The 16,869-nt window shown below is 43.6% G+C and overlaps 1 protein-coding gene across 2 annotated transcripts in view; it reads right to left on the bottom strand.

Annotated features, from left to right (window-relative positions):
* Nucleotides 1-16,869, bottom strand: part of LOC117819589 (dynamin-1-like) — a 33,634-nt gene that overhangs the window by 3,147 nt on the left and 13,618 nt on the right. Inside the window, exons 6-23 of one of the 2 annotated variants that reach the window (XM_034693037.1) lie at nucleotides 15,002-15,162; nucleotides 14,768-14,910; nucleotides 14,474-14,609; nucleotides 14,124-14,191; nucleotides 13,867-14,005; nucleotides 12,291-12,377; nucleotides 12,046-12,116; nucleotides 11,121-11,172; nucleotides 10,977-10,988; nucleotides 10,663-10,776; nucleotides 8,903-9,012; nucleotides 8,575-8,686; nucleotides 7,422-7,433; nucleotides 7,100-7,267; nucleotides 6,928-7,014; nucleotides 6,583-6,737; nucleotides 6,332-6,493; nucleotides 2,885-3,753 (exon numbers count right to left, since the gene is read on the bottom strand). In XM_034693037.1, the coding sequence (XP_034548928.1) occupies nucleotides 3,693-3,753; nucleotides 6,332-6,493; nucleotides 6,583-6,737; nucleotides 6,928-7,014; nucleotides 7,100-7,267; nucleotides 7,422-7,433; nucleotides 8,575-8,686; nucleotides 8,903-9,012; nucleotides 10,663-10,776; nucleotides 10,977-10,988; nucleotides 11,121-11,172; nucleotides 12,046-12,116; nucleotides 12,291-12,377; nucleotides 13,867-14,005; nucleotides 14,124-14,191; nucleotides 14,474-14,609; nucleotides 14,768-14,910; nucleotides 15,002-15,162 (1,850 nt within the window). In that variant the 3' untranslated portion in view covers nucleotides 2,885-3,692. Of the gene's footprint in view, nucleotides 1-2,884; nucleotides 3,754-6,331; nucleotides 6,494-6,582; nucleotides 6,738-6,927; nucleotides 7,015-7,099; nucleotides 7,268-7,421; nucleotides 7,434-8,574; nucleotides 8,687-8,902; nucleotides 9,013-10,662; nucleotides 10,777-10,976; nucleotides 10,989-11,120; nucleotides 11,173-12,045; nucleotides 12,117-12,290; nucleotides 12,378-13,866; nucleotides 14,006-14,123; nucleotides 14,192-14,473; nucleotides 14,610-14,767; nucleotides 14,911-15,001; nucleotides 15,163-16,869 lie in introns of those variants that run through there. The other variant, XM_034693036.1, reaches the window with a different exon arrangement.

Here is a 16,869-nt window from a genome sequence, read left to right on the forward strand (position 1 = left end):
TGACGCACCCACATGCATAGTAAGCACATGAACAATATGAGTCTCCTTTTGAAAATAGTGGATCCACCGCTTCTACATACAGTATAAACTTTTAGTGTTGATTGGATCTTGAAGTGCTCTAAAAAGTCTCTGAAATTCAACCAGATAATGTAAACTGCAAGCATTCTTTCGCCCCCTAGAGGACAAATTTGAAATAGCAGTTACAAATTTTTCACTTTGTGAAGTAATCTCGGGGGCCGGATTGGAAACTCTGGCGGGCCGGTTTTGGCCCATGGGCCGTATGTTTGACACCCCTGGGTTAAATGTTGCTCACGGCTGCACGGAAGAACTAGTAGGCCAGTCCCAGAACCTCCATATTTCTTTGTAATCCAGGAAACACTTGAGGCATCATTTCCTCACAAAGTAAAGGACAAAAGGTGGTGACGTTTTATATTTGTTGGGTTTTATCTCAAATTTAGCGAACATTTTTGTCACGTTGATGGATAAAATATGCAAATTTAAACCATTTTGAAATGGTATGTTTTTGGAAGGCATCCCCTGATCAGTGTCTCTGGACCCCAACTCTGGGAACCACTGGGCTTGGGTACAGAAGAGGATCAGTGGACTTAAGATTCAGTTGGGTTTTATGAAAGTAAGGTAAGGTTAGGCACAGTAGCAGAGGGTACTGTTGATACAGGAAGAGAGGAGGAGGGTAGGATGCAGTGAAAGAGGGTATGATGCCAAAGGTTGCGATGAAGGATGGTAAGCAGTCGTAGGGTATAGGAGAGAAGTTCTTTTTACTAGACCAGTGTGTTTTGAGCTACAAAGGAGGAGGTTACAGAGAGGTAAGGTTTGGTAAAGTAGAGTATGTTACAGTGGAGTATGATATAGGATGGTGTACAGTAAAGTAGAGCACAGTGGAGTCAGGTACAGTAAAGTACATCAAGTAGAACAGAGAAGATTCTGTATTATTAACACATATTTACATTGTTACGCTGATGACACTCAACTTTATGTGCCTTAAAAACAGCAGCTGCTGTAGCTCCCGAAGTGAGGAGCTGATTCATGTCTGCTTTAAGGACTGTAGCTCTGCAGCTGAGTCCAACTGAAGGTGTTGGCTCTGGACACCTGAAGTCCTCCCACTACACACACTTAGACCACCAGGCTGATGTGTCTCTCATTGGACGACTTCCATCCGTTTTTCAGTAAAAGATGGCTACTGTATACCACATAGGAAGACTAACACGATCTCTACAGCTCCAATGGACACTTCCTCTAATTGTTCTCATTATTTACAAACCATTACATTGTTTGACTGACAGATTGTTGTGTAAGCCTGCATAGTTTGTGCGGACGCAGGAGACACACAAAAACAGAATGCTATCAGATGAATGTCACAAAGGTCGACATACGCTGGGTCAGATACCTGGTGAGAAAGTCCAACGTGAGGGCAGGACTTTGTCTGGCTGACAGAACAGAGAAGTGCAATGATATATAGTGACCTGAGGAAACACATGTACTGTATGTTAAACCTGAAGCAGGTATCGACCCAGGTGGATTCAGGTGAAACCGGCACCAGCCTTGCTTTTGCTTTACAGGTGAAAACCTACGTGAACCAGCTGGGTCTGACAGTGACGAGTTAAAGCCTGCTGGAGCCGGTTGGAGGCAGATACACTTTGCTGGAAGAAGTAGAGGCTTGTTGGGACGAATTGTGAAGCCACATTCTGGAATCAACCGGTTTCAAATGGTGCCTTCAAATGGGGTCGTGTTTACTGTGTTCAAGAGAAGTGACCACATGAACGCCTCCCTCTTTACGCAATCCAACATCATGAGTCGAATTTTTACGAAAGCTTCGAGTTCATGAGTTGTGACGTGCCTTGTGACGTTCTCAGAAATGGTGGATTGGTGGAGCCAATAGAATCCGGTAACTGACAGTGTTCGAAGTTAGAGGAGCTAATTTAGCTAACATTAAGCCTGGTTTATACTTCAGCGTTGACCCTACGCAGCAATGGCCGGCGCGGACGTGAGCACTACATACTTGTTCGTCAATGTGTCCTTGTCTCGCAGCAATACTCAGAGGAATCACTAGAGGGCAGTGTGGTCTCTGATACTCTGGTCCCCTGTTTCTGGATCGCTGCGTTCTTTGCTTGCTTTTTCACAGCGATTCTGAACGTATTATGTTAATTCACAGGTGATGCATGTTGCTGTTGATCCTACGGCAATAGTTGCATGGAATTAAGAGAGGTGACGTCGGAGGAAATGTAATGAACGCCTGATATGCAGCGATTCTGGAAGTGCTATAAATACAGGAAATACGATGTCTTCCAGCGGGCCAATCACAGGGCTTGTAAGACACATTGATTCGAGGCGTAGTTACATTATAGCAAAGGTGCGCGTAGGCTACTTCGTTGATCCTATGCAGAAGTATAAACCAGGTTTTAGTTCCTTAACATTAGCCACATATGGGATCTAGTACTTTCTTCTGTTCCTCCACGCAGCATTTTAGCGCAAATAAATGATCTTAATTTTAGTATTTCCACATAAAAAGCAAGGAGGATAACTTTGGGTGACCTAGCAATGGTGTTCCAGTTCGGTTACCACTTGAACACCAAGCCATTCATTCACACGGTTTCAACACACGACTTTACGAGGAGTTCCATCTGAAGCCTTGAAACCAAGCGTGCCGGACACGGCCCTGGTGGTGAGGCTTTCATCAGTGTGTCTGCCCCCTGGTGGCTGGCTGCAGTATAGGTCAAAAAATCTGTCTGCAGTCAAACTTTAAAAAATAAATACACGTCGTACGAATGTTTCTCACCTCCGTATGCTGTGGTGATATGTAGTTAGTATTTGACTGTTTTGTGTTCAAGTCCTCTTTTTCCTGAAAAGTTTCTTTTTCGTTAGTTATTAGAGTTTAAAAAACGGGGTTTTACTTCCTGTTTCCTTTGATTCACAGCCGCCGTAGAGTGAAACTTCGAAGGACACACAGCATCTTGTGACGTTACGCTGTAGGGCGGAGCTTATTACAGAGGCTTCACAGGCTCTGGCTGCACAATGGCGGCGCCCAGGAGAGGGATTTTTTGGCTTCAGAAGCGTACAACGGGAAGAGGCAGAGCAATGCTGTCCATTTTTTATTTACAGTCTATGCTTGAAACCAGCGCCTGGCAGCCATATGCAAAAGTTTACGAAGTAAGAAGCTATCCAAGTGTGTAAAAACCCTCAAACAGTAGGATCATGTTGGGGCAACCCAAATCAGTGGGGAATATCTTGGACCAAGCCGGAATTTGTTGAAACCATTTGAAACTAGCTTCAATATCCTTTTGGCTCCAGCAAGAAGCAGCTGAAACCAACTGGTACCAGTTGAAACATGTTAGAACCAGCTGGAACCCGCAGGAACACGTCTGAAACAGCTGGTATCAGAAGTGACATGTGCTCACCATTTGTGGAAAACAATAACAACCAGTTTGAACCAGATGATGGTTCCATCACAAGACCAGTTTGTACAAGTTGAACCTGGCTGACATTGAAGTAACCGGTCGATACTGGACCAGTGGAATAACCAGACCATTTAGAAGTGGTGGGAGATGGTTCTTGAAACAACATGTGAGACGTTTGTGACCATGAAACATGTTTGAAAAAGCTGAATCCCCATATCTGAGGGAACCTGTGCGTGTTTCAGAGTGTATCTTGAGTGTGTTGTGTTTATTGTGTGTGTTTTAGAGGAAGGAGTCAGAGTCTGGTCTGGAGGGTCTGGATGGAGATGCAGGAGCCCTCCGACTGGAGACGACACATAAAAAAACCCAAATAAAAACGACAGACAAACAAAGAGAGACAGACAGAGACAGACGATCAGTAAGAGAGCGATGGAGCTGTCGGTTACACAGCCAGTTATAATGCTGAGGGAGTGGGCGGGGTCACATGGCGAGGACAGCAATCTGATTGGATGATGAGGCACGAACAGAGCTCATGAGAGACAGTGACATCACACAGACAGCTGACGTACCATTGGTGAACTCCTCACTGGTCACTGATAGAGATTCTGAAAAAATAACCATATATGGTCAATATGAGCGGGGAGGGGGCGTGGCCACCCGCTCTCACACTCACACACCTGAGAGCTTCCTGTTTTGCCTTAAAAGGTACTGTTAGAACAGGATCACACAAACAGATGGAGAGACAGGTAGACGGACGCAGACAGACAGGTGGCAGGTACGCAGACAGACTGGCAGCTGGAGGGATGGTTAGACGGACAGAGAGTTAAAGAGACAGTACACAGTAGGAGATACTGTACAGGTAGACAGACAGGTATATGGATGACGTCAGACAGCAAGACGCAGGTAGACAGACAGGTAGACAGACAGGTAGACAGACAGACAGACATGGCTCCAGGTGGATGTAGAGATGGTGTCACTTTGTTGGTGTCAGTTTCCTCCCTGTGGGTCGAGTACAAAGACAGTCCAGGATGTTTTTAGCCTAGCTTAGCACAAACACTGGAAGCAGAGGGAAACTGCTAGCCTGGCTAAATTCCTCCTGGGCGTCTCTTTGCACTGGACTCACACAGAGGAAACTCTGGATCTCCCAAACCGAGGGACTGATCCTTCAACGTATAGAGGACCTGTTGTGCTTTACGATGGAGGGGTGAAGAGGTCTGGCGATGGAGAGAGGAAGAATGAGCAAAGAGAAGAAGAAAGAAAGACCAGTCTTTCTTTTCCATGTCTGTGCAGGTTGTTTGTGGATCGCAGGTTTCGTTCTACAGCACCAACAAAGAAGAAACTCTTTCCAGAAGACACATGAGATTTTAAATGAACTCTGCTCTGATGAAACTCTGTGTGGTGTCCAGTTTGGTAGAAAACACAAATCAGTAATCAGCTTTGGGACGTGGTTTTTAATATATTAAGAGTCTAGGATTTGTGTCCCTGCTGAAAGTCAACGCTGAGTACTGGTGTGTTGAACCAAAGCAGACACCCTTAAGTTCTCATCACATTAATCTGAACATCTTAAAACATCTTAAACAACATTTATGCTGCATTCAGGTCACATTACAGTGCAGGAAATTACATTTACAAACAGTGCTTGAGATTTTACCAGTTCGCCTTAGATAAAAGTTGGAGGTTTTCTTGATGTTAGAATCCATCTGAGGTTTTTTAATGTGTTTCTGCTGATTAAAGTCAGGACATTTGGTATCTGCCAACCAGTTCTGATTGTGATATTAATCTTTTCTAACAAAATGCACATTTATCCAAATTAAGATGGAAATATGACACTAGTGCCAGTTCTTTCTTTGTTTACAGGAAGATTAAAGTCCTCATGCTGCTCCCATGTTTCCAGTTCTTTGAGATTTTGTTCACTTTACCCACACAGAAACATCGGCCGTGTACAAGATGCACCTTTAATATAATTTTTTAACCTAAAAGTTGGCCACCAATTCACTACTATAAAATGCATTAAGAGGTATCTTGTATCAAGGTATTCGTATATGTCCAAAGGATGGCGCTAGGATCTAGCTACTGCACGCTACCTGATGCATTTACAAATTCTATTGTATATCCTAAGCAGCCACATAAAAAGCGACGCAGACCATTTAATCGTGGATTTAAAGCTCCTGTGAGGGGTTTTCTGGTGGTTATGGACTAGACTGTAATTAACATCAACGTTTGCAAAGAAATAAGTCTCCATAAGTGAAACATCTGACTGTTTATACAGATCAGGATGAGTGTTTTTTAATCTGGTGACATGAGTTATACATGTGCGAGACAACATCAGCAAAGACTGCTTTGTCCACAGGGGGCGCCAAAATCGGCACAAACCAAAAGTTCCTCACTGGAGCTTTAAAGAAGACGGTGTACTGTGGAGTGCTGGTTTGGGCGACAAATGTAGATTTAACACAACAGACTAGTGGAGATGGACAGCATTGACTCGGGTCTGTACCTCACAGACATAAAAGTTACCGTCGACTGAATTTAACTATTTTACTGTTAGCAGCAGGACACAAACTCCACATGGGGGAAACAGACAGTACTAAAAAGAGCTGCACAGAAGCTGCAAGGAAATTCTTATGCAGGAAGACAGTTTAAACCTTTTACAATCTGGGGGTTTTATTCCAGATTTTACAGCAGGACCTGAATGCAGCGTCACAGCTGAAAGTTTTTCTGCAAACTTCTTGGTACAGGACACATGAGCGCATTAGTTTGTGGAAGTTTGTGGCTGTAAATATTTCTTATATCTCAATGTAACGAATTCTTTGAGAGCCTAAACCTGTTTAAATAAAGTCATGATTCAACTCAGGCTCACAGCTGGTGCTCACAAAGCGTCAGAACTCACAGCAACACAGTGATCTGTTCTGAGCGTGTTTTACCTGGGGACTCCTGGTGGGGGGGCTCTATTGGGTCGGGAGGGAACAGAGGGCGGGGGTCCAGGGTCGGGTGACACCGCGGGACGAGACGGGGCAGCACGGCCGCCTGGACGAGGAGGTCCAGGAGGCGCCCGGCGGTTGGGGGTCGGACTGGACATGGGAGACCTGCAGAGAGTCCAGCAGAGAGACTGAGTGATGCAGATAATTCAGGGTGTGTGTGGGTTTAAAGACCGGCTGATCTAACGCTGCCTCACCTGCGTCCTGATGGCATCCCTGTCACCTGCAGCCAGGAGTCGTCCACGGGTGGCGGCATTGCCGTGGTGATGGTGGAGGTGCTGATGTCACCGATGATGCTGAGGCCCTCTCGCAGGGCATGGTACATCCTCAACATCTCATCTCGGTGCTGTGCCTGAGGGAGAGACACGCACACAGAGAGGTGATCTTTCACCCTTTCATTAAGTTTGTCTGTTTACTTCCTGTATGATGAACCTCATCTTGGACCATCATACTAATAATCAGGTGTAGACACAAAGGATTAAAACATCCATGTGGAGTTTCTCTCCTCCTATCAGTCCACCTGTCTGTCCCTGTCTCCTCACCTGCTCCTGGGACTCCTCCATCAGGCTGTTTTGGTCTCCACAGGAGTAAAGCTGGGCCAGCAGGTCGGCATGGATAAACTCCTTCGTCTGAGGAAGAAAGAGGAGGCATCATGACGGATGACATTACTTCTCTGTGCGTGTGTGTCTGCTTATGTTTGTGTGTGTCCCTTACATTGTTGACCATCAGGTGCATGATGGCCTTGGGGATGAGGTCCCTGACGGTGCGATGGATGATGGACAGGTAAGAGTCCACCAAGTTCCGGACAATCTCCACCTGCCGCTCCAGCTGAGGATCCATGCTGTGGATTTGCCCGTCTCCGCTCGCCTCCTCCGCCTCAGGCTGCAGAAATTAAAAAAAAAGGTCACTCTACCTTCACCTGCAGAAATGAACTCTATATTTACACAGAAATGTTAATAAACCATGTCATCCTCAAAGACAGTAATGGGAAACAGAAATAAAAACACCTTTCAGTAAATAAAAGAAGGAAGCTCACCTTCTCTCTATCCTGAAGGAGGAAACAGAAGAAATAAGGTATCAATAAATTATCTAATACAGTGTTGTCACAGGTTGTGAGGGTACCAAATTTATGATGTCATTATATTGCAGTATTGTTATTTTCTTAACTTAGCAATGGTAATGTAATAATACAAAAAAAAAGTGGAAATCATTGGAAAATGTAGGAATTCTGTCTAAATAATAACTTTTTAAAGCTGCAGTAATAGTTTCTAATGCTGTAGTAATAACATTGTAATACAACAGTAATAATGTTGTAATGCTGCAGGAATACTACTATAATGCTGTGGTAATAATGTTGTAATGCTGGAGAAATGCTGTAGTAATAATGTTGTAATACTGCTGTAGTAATAATGTCGTAATACTGTAGTAATAATGAAGTAATGCTGTAGTAATACTGTAGTAATAATGTTGTAATACTGTAGTAATAATGTAGTAATGCTGTAGTAATACTGTAGTAATAATGTTGTAATACTGTAGTAATAATGTAGTTATACTGCTGTAATAATGTCATACTGCTGTAGTAATACTGTAGTAATAAAGTGTTAATAATGTAGTAGTTATACTGTAGTAATAATGTATTAATAATGTATTAATATGTAGTAATACTGTAGTAATAATGTAGTAATAATGTAGTAATACTGCTGTAATACTGCAGTAATACTGCTGTAATAATGTGGTACTGCTGTAGTAATAATGTAGTAATAACGTGGTATTGCTGTATTAGTAATGTAGTAATACTGCTGTAATACTGTAGTAATAATGTAGTAATAATGTAGTATTGCTGTATTAGTAATGTAGTAATGCTGTAGTTATAATGTAGTATTGATGTAGTAATAATGTAGTAGTGCTGTATTTATACTGTCGTAATGCTGTAGTAGTAATGTAGTAATGCTGTAGTAATAATGTAGTTATAATGTAGTAATGCTGTAGTAATGCTGTAGTAATGCTGTAGTAATAATGTAGTTATAATGTAGTAATGCTGTAGTAATGCTGTAGTAATAATGTAGTAATGCTGTAGTGATGTTGTAGTAATGCTGTAGTAATAATACAGTAATGCTGTAGTAATGTTGTAGTAATGCTGTAGTAATAATGTAGCTAGTTTGCGGTAAGAGTGTAGTAATGATGCATACCACGGAGCGTTCAGGGTACACTCCAGCTCGTAGGAAAGAAGCCTTCCAGCTGTCCACCTCCTCCTGAGACTCGCTGGCCAGCTCCAGCTGACGGTAATCTTTGTACACGTTCCTGAAACATCCAGTTTGATGTGATCAGACGAGGAGGAGGAAACATTTCAACAGACAAACAATAACAACATCAGCTGTTCTTTAATCCTGCAGCAAGATCCTCAGAAAGACATACTGCTGACTGGTCAGTTAGTACAACACACACACACACACACACACACACACACACACACACACACACACACACACACACACACACACACACACACACACACACCTGTGTTCAGTGTTGAACAGGGCAAAGATGTGTTTGCTGGACATGAAGCTCTTCTCGATGTCCTTGAGTTTCAGGTTGTCCACAGGCAGCATGTACTTCTTCTCTTTCTCCTACAGGGGGCGACAACAACAACAACAACAACAACAAGCGTACAGTAAGGTGTTCAGACAGGTAGCCGTGCACACTAATTGTATATGTGTGTATGTGTGTGTGTGTGTGTGTGTGTGTGTGTGTGTGCCAAGGTTATTATAGTTAACGAAAACTAACGAAATAACGAAAACGAGAGGTGAAAAAACATTTTCGTTAACTGAAATAAAAATAAAAACGAGGCTTCACAAAAAAACGAAAACTAACTGAAACTGTATTGTGAGTTTACAAAACTAACTAAAATAAACTAAAATGATAGAGAAAATGTCTTTAGTTTTAGTCTTAAACTCAGTATTTCGAGTGGATATGTAAAAAAAATCAAGAACGATCGGGTGGACGTCTCTGCTCTCTGCATCTGCACGGGAGCGCGCCAAACGGAGCCTGCAGCTGACGGGCGCGCGCACTCACTGCGAGCTAGAATTGCGGGAGGATTAGAGACGAACTCTCTCGCTCCGACTACCTGCCCTGTTTCTAACCGTTCCTGTGTGAATGCCCAACAAGTAAGTATAATGAGACGGAGAACTGACTTTTCCTGTCCATAGGCATTCACGTGTGTTAAAACTCCCGAGAGAGCAAATAGACGCCATGAGGGCATGCGTCATCTCATATTATTAATCACCCATATGATCCTGTTCTGTTCATTTATCATTATAAGTGTTAATGGTTAATTGGTGGCAGTGGTATTAGAGTGATATGATTATTAGTATACTTGTAGTGGTAGCATCTGAATCATTATCTCTGTATCAATGATTATTGTTTATTGCTTATTTTATTGTTAAGGATGTATCAGTGAATCACCATATTATTTAACACTATAGAGGGTCAGTAATGCTAGCCTAAGTGTCCATATTGTGACCATCACCCTTATGTTTGTGTATTTATTTGATGTGTTGGCCTCTGTGGCCTCATTGGGTCTGCTGTACTGTTGTGCTGTACAAGGAGAATATTCACTAAACGGTTAAAGCTCCATCCTGTCTCTTGTCCAGTGTGTTCTGACCGACACCCCAGGGAGAGTACTATCCTACAGAGTATCTACCAGTATTCCCTATTTTTTAAGATATTAATTTTTTGTTTGTTTTCTGCCAGTTTCACTTCATTTGGCTCATCCACACTTTGCCTGCAGAGCGTTAATGGCAGCGAAAGTCAGGAGAAAGCGGCAGAGCCCCATTTGGGATTACTTTGAATATGACTGTCTCTGATAGGAGTAAGTGCCTTGCAATGGAAGGTGATAAAATATGTTGAAAATATGTTTCTCAAGGGGGAAAATCCCACTAATCTTAAAGTCCATTTTAAAAGCTCACACAAGACGGCTAACCTAGCATACCTTGTCAAGGCAAGAGAGAGTGCCCAGCCCCCTTACCCTGAAACAGAAGCTAACCCCCGGCCAGGCACACAGGCAAAAAAGACTAAAACTAATACTGAAACTAATAAAAACTAAACTAAAACTAAGCATTTTCAAAAAATAGAAACTAAACTAAACTAGCAAACCCGCTTCAAAAACTAATTAAAACTAAACTGAAATTGAAAACAAAAAGTCAAAACGAAATAAAAATAGAAACTAATGAAAAATGCAAAACTATAATAACCTTGGTGTGTGCGTGTGTTTGTGTTACCTCATCATCTTTGTACCAGGACAGTGTCTCAGCAGTCAGGACGAACCAGTACTCTTTGGCTCCTCCCTTCATGATGCTGATGTTGTTGATGGTCAGCCAGCCTTTACGGATCACCTGCACACACACAAACACAAACACACACACACCCACACACACACACACACACGACTTCATCAATGATGTGTCGATCAATAATAAGAGCAGTGTTGATTAAATTATCAGAGTAACCCTTCTGTGAAACCACTCCCTCGCTGCTCTGTAATGATTAGGCAATTATTATTATAACGCCAACACAAACACTTTAAACCACTCACCATGATCTCGTCCTGGTTGCCATGGAAACAGCAGCAGCAGAGAGAGAGAGAGAGAGGGATGGTGAGAGAGAGTTAGAGGACCATGGTGATAAAATAATCCCTCCATTGTTCAGTTTGTTCATTGTCTCCAGTGACGGGACTCACCTGGGTTCCTGCTGCTTTCTTCTTGCTCGCCTGGCTGCTCTTCTGCTGGGCACTGACACACACACACACACACACACACACACACACACACACACACACACACACACAGGAGGGACAGGTTATGATTCTTTATAAAAAGAGTTCCCAAACTTATAGGCCCGTGATCCCCCAAACAAACATTAGATCAACACAAGGAGCACAGCAGCCAAACAACCATCATTTTTCATTTAAAGTAACTTTGGCTGGTCTGCAGACAATCAGCCTAACATGGGACTTCCACCACATCCGTGTCCGGTCCGTCTCCGATCCTCTGCGGTCCGGCTCCGTGCTCTCTCGCCTGTTGTGTTTTCAGGACGCAGCACAGAGCAGGACCGCCGGTCATCTGGAGTCATGTGACCGAGGTTTTCCCTGCGGTAATCCCTGAATCAAGGATTCTCCTCCTCCTCCTCTCCTCATCCATGTTGTCTTTCTGGTCCTCTGAAAACCTCTGACCTGTTGACTCCAGGCCTGGCTCCGCTCATCATGACTTTGGTTTGTTGTTGTAGTTAAGTGAAATACGATCTGGTGATAACACAGAGTGTTTGATTCTGAAAATTAACTGGATGTTTTCATTTTGTTTTGGTGAAACCTGACTTCCTGTCCCGCTCCATCTGCTCTGTTCAGATTGATGCGTCATGCTCCGGCATCCAGCAGAAATAGAAGAGTATCTGATCCAGAGGGCTTGGACCTGCCGGATCAGAGACGCAGCCGGAATGCAACGGAGCGGATCCAGTGGAAGTTAACACATTGACTAGAATAGAAACCTATCAGGGTAATTTAGGCTAGGTAAGCATCATCAAGTTAGCAGCATCAAACAGAGGCCCTGTAACCAAAAGAGTGATATCATAGCTGCCATAGGTTTCAAGGTGCATTCAATGTTTCTTACTTTGCAAAGCCAATGAAGTCGTCGTGGTTTGTGTTGATGTAGGACAACTCGATGTCAATCAGCAGCATCACCTGAAGACAGAGAGAGAGAGAGAGAGAGAGAGAGAGAGAGAGAGAGAGAGAGAGAGAGAGAGAGAGAGAGAGAGAGAGAGAGAGAATACATATAAACAGAGAGGAAGTCACGCAGATGATTGTAACGTGATTCCCTGGAGAGTTCTGGATCATCTTTGTCTCAAGTAGACGTACCTGGGTTTTGGTGCGGCTCTCTCGGTCTCTGATGTGCTGAGTAACGATTCTCTCCATCTCCTCTCTGAGCATCGGGTACTGAGCCAGCTGAGGGGGAGGAAACACAGGCAGGTGAGGGACTGAATCAGGGAGGTTGTGGTGTGAGAGAACATGCACGTATGAAAACGCAGGGTGTCCTTGAGGTACTGTCCGATGTCTCTGGCTATGACCGGTCTCAAACTCCTGGAAGGTATTTTCTCTCCCATCATGAAAGAGACGGACTCCATGGAGGTTTGACTCCCACACACTGACTGAACCGTTCAAAGGCTTCCTCACTTTGATGTCCTGCACTGACGAGCTGATCCATGACATTTAAAGTCTTTGACCTTTCAGTGCAGAACCTGCTGTTGGCCTTAGATGTGGACGGTCTGGGAAGATGATGTGGTTGGTGACCTCGGTTTCAACTTTAAACCTGGGTCAGAAAGCAGGCTGTTGTGGTCGCCGTAGTCAAGGTCTGTTAGAACGACTGCAGGGAACTAAGTTGATCGTATCTCTTGCATCAGACTTTGCTTTGACCGACTCTTTGACCCGAGTCGAGCCTGACTGAGACCGGTCACAGCTGCACCAGGTCTTATTATGCATGTCACGTGAACCTTCACAAACTTAAAGGTGACATATTACGCTCTTTTTTCATCAAAGTATATTGGTCTAAGAGGTCCCCAAAACATGTCTTTAAAGTTTATGCTCAAAAAAACACTTTGGAATCAGATTTTGGTCTGCCTGAAAACCCCTCTTTTTCAGCCCTGCTCAGAACAGGCTGTTTTCTGTGTCTGTGCCTTTAAATGTGAATGAGCTCTCTGACCACGCCCCCTCAGGAAGTGGATGTGGCCCCGGCTGTCCAGCATGTTGATCTAATGTTTACATATTGGCTGAATATACACAGCTGCTCACAGACCCGCGTTACTTCAAGCCTCTGAATCTGATCCAGAATCTGATCCTGATGGAGAGGCGCCTGCAGCAGGACCTTTCTGAACCATTAGTCACAGATTTAGTGTTTCTTGTTGTTTTATTTATCAGTATGTAGACGTGTGTCTTGGTACACAGCTACTAACATGTAGCTATGTAGCTATGCTAACTAGCGCTAGCACTTTTCCATGAAAAATCAAAATCATCCACTAGATCTTCAAATCTACAGACGTGGGGAGTAAAACCGATCTTTGTGTTTATTAAGACAGCCTACAACTAGCATGCCTCCCTCCTAAGCTCCTTGTTAGCACACGTGTGCAGGGAATGAAAAACAGAGGAGGGGTTGAGTTGTATTTTATACAGTCTATGGGCTGAACAAGCTCCGAGCTCTGACCGGATGGCGTTAGGCTCAAAAGTTACACCCAGGCGTACGCCCAGCTGGTGCACTCAGCCCCTGGAGTCATAATGAAGCAAAGTCCCTGTTCCTGCCCACTGATGGCCTGCCTAAGGGGCCGTGTCTGGGACTATAACAGGAAGGGGGGTGTCCATTTAAACACTCTGTGAACATGATCCCTCTGGCCTAAAGACACTTGTTAGATGTAGTCATTGTAGTCATAGTAGAAGTGATTACCTTCTGCGTGCACTGCCTCACGGTGTTGACCAGCTCATTGATCACCATGTCCACACACTTCTGACACGGCTCTTTGATCTGAGCGATCAGACGCTTCACGATCGTCTCGAACGCCATGTCAGGAGTGAACAGACCGGTCCTGCAGAGCGAGGGCGGGAAGAAGAAGAAGAAGAAGAAGAAGAGGAAGAGGAATTCACACACACACAGGTCAAACACACACACACATCTACAAATACACACATCTGATTACAACTCACCTGATTCCATGAATGTTTTTGATGGCATAGCTGATCTCTTTTCGTAGAGTCTTTTCGTCACTCTCCAACTGCACACACACACACACACACACACACACACACACACACACACACACACACACACACACACACACAGACAAACACACACGCAGATACACAAACAGGTGAACAATCTGTCCAAGTAAGACCTCTAATAAAGTCTACAAAAGCGAGAGAACCATCAATTCCCAGCTGAGGTTTTTCCCCTTCCACACGTCAACATGACTTCTGTGTGTGTGTGTGTGTGTGTGTGTGTGTGTGTGTGTGTGTGTGTGTGTGTGTGTGTGTGTGTGTGTGTGTGTGTGTGTTACCTTGACCAACTCAAAAGGAAAACGCTCGTGGAAGATCCGGTTGATCTTGGCTCCTCCGGACAGCTCGTAGGTCTCCACCTGATCCCCAGATCCCTCGATCCGCTTCTCAAAGTCCACCGCAAACTGCTGCACCATCCTGACACACACACACACACACACGCACACACACACGGAAAACACACACCATATTAATATGTGATTCGATGCATCATGTGGCATTTGTGTGACGACGTGCAGCATGTGATACACTGATAATGTGTGAGTGAAATGATGGTGTGTATTTGGAGCACTGACTGCAGCAGGGCCTTGGTCTTGCGTCCCGGGTCGTCTGGTCTGAAGCTCTTGTACTCCTCCACCTCCTTCTCGATGGCCAGCAGCTGACTCTGCAGTTTGCTGCGTAGCGCCGGCAGAGTGTCCCGGATGTGGTTGGTCAGTTGCTGAGCGTAACAGAGACATGCAGCGTTACAACATCACAGACCTGGTTGATGACTTTAAGTGGAGAGCAGTTCTGTGTGTGCGTCCGTGTACCTGGTTGAGGATCTTCTGCAGGTAGGCGGTGCCCATGCGGTCGGCCAGGTGACGGTATGACGGGTGTGAAAGGAAGAACTTCCTCTCTGCCTGCAGAGCTGCTGTGATGTCTTTCCTCCCGTCGATGTCCTTCTGACTGCGGTTGACCACCCCGATGTAACCTGACACATTTCAGGGTCAGTTTGTTTCTGTGAGTCAGAATACTTTGATGTCTCGTGAAGTACAGGATGCTTTTGTCCCGTTTACCTTACAGATCTTTGTTTTTAATTTAGAGATATTGAGACTTAAAAGTAAATTAAAGAGCTGTCTATTTATTCTTGCTTTTATGTCGCCTTTTCATGAATTTATAATTTTAATGTCACTTTATTTTTATTTTAATATTCTATTGTTTTATTTATTTTTAACTCTTCAATTTGTATTATATAAATACTTTTTTTTTTTTGTGCTTTTATTTATCTTAGACTTGCATCTTTACCTTTTTTATTTATTAACTTTTTATCTTATTTATTAATTATTTCCTTTTGTTTATTTTTAAAGGTGACATATCACACTTTTTTCATCAATAAATATTGGTCTAAGAGGTCCCCAAAACATGTCTTTAAAGTTTATGTTAAAAAAACACTTTGAAATCAGATCTTGGTCTGCCTGAAAAACCCTCTTCTTCAGTCCTCCTCAGAACACTCTGTTTTCTCTCTGACCACGCCCCCTCAGGAAGTGGATGTGGCCTCGGCTCTCCAGCACGTTGATCTAATGTTTACATGTTGGCTGAATATACACGGCTGCTCACAGACCCATGTTACTTCAACCCTCTGAATCTGATCCAGAATCTGATCCTGATGGAGAGGTGCCTGCAGCAGGACCTTTCTGAACCATTGGTCACAGATTTAGTGTTTCTTGTTGTTTTATTTATCAGTATGTCGACGTGTGTCTTGGTACACAGCTACTAACATGTAGCTATGTGGCTATGCTAACTAGCACTAGCACTTATCCATGAAAAATAAAAATCATCCACTAGATCTTCAAATCTGCAGACGTGGGGAGTAAAACCGACCTTTGTGTTTATTAAGACAGCCTACAACTAGCATGCCTCCCTCCTAAGCTCCTTGTTAGCACACATGTGTGCAGGGAATGAAAAACAGAGGAGGGGTTGAGTTGTATTTTATACAGTCTATGGGCTGAACAAGCTCCGAGCTCTGACTTCCTGTTACAGACCGGATATTGTTGTTACGTAACAAAAACACTGAAAACTGCTGGTTTCAGCACACATTTACAGAAAGGTGGAGAAATCAAAACAGGGGCAGAATGGATTCTTTTCATTCTCGGGGGGTTTGAAGACAGGGACACATATTTCAGGTAGAGAACCATTAAAAAGTCGATTTTGCATGATATGTCACCTTTAAATCCATTTCTGTTTTATGTTTAGGTATAATAAATTTGATTTTGATATTTTTTGATTCTTCTTTAAACCTCTTTGAATTGCTTTTGACATGTATGAAAGTTGATAAATAAAGATTGATTGAATGAATCTGACCTGTGGAGTTCCTCACAGCTCAGTCCTTGGTCCTGTCTAAATCCCCCTCTACATGTTCCTGTTCCTCTCTAATCATTTCTACGCTCCTGATTTTCAGTCTTATTCATTCAAGTATTTATTTTGATTATATATTTTGGGGCATTTTTGCCTCATTGATAGGACAGCTGGAGGAGAGACAGGAAATGTGGGGAGTAGCGAGTCAAGGAAGACACATGATGAGGGCTATAGCCTCTGTACATGGGGTGCGCTTAGACCACTAGGCCACTGGTTCCCCCTGATTCAACTGAACTGAACCAAACTACACTGTGAGTTTTATTGTGATAACACAAGCTAAATC

Source organism: Notolabrus celidotus, chromosome 9 (assembly GCF_009762535.1).
Source record: "Notolabrus celidotus isolate fNotCel1 chromosome 9, fNotCel1.pri, whole genome shotgun sequence".
NCBI lineage: Eukaryota > Metazoa > Chordata > Actinopteri > Labriformes > Labridae > Notolabrus > Notolabrus celidotus.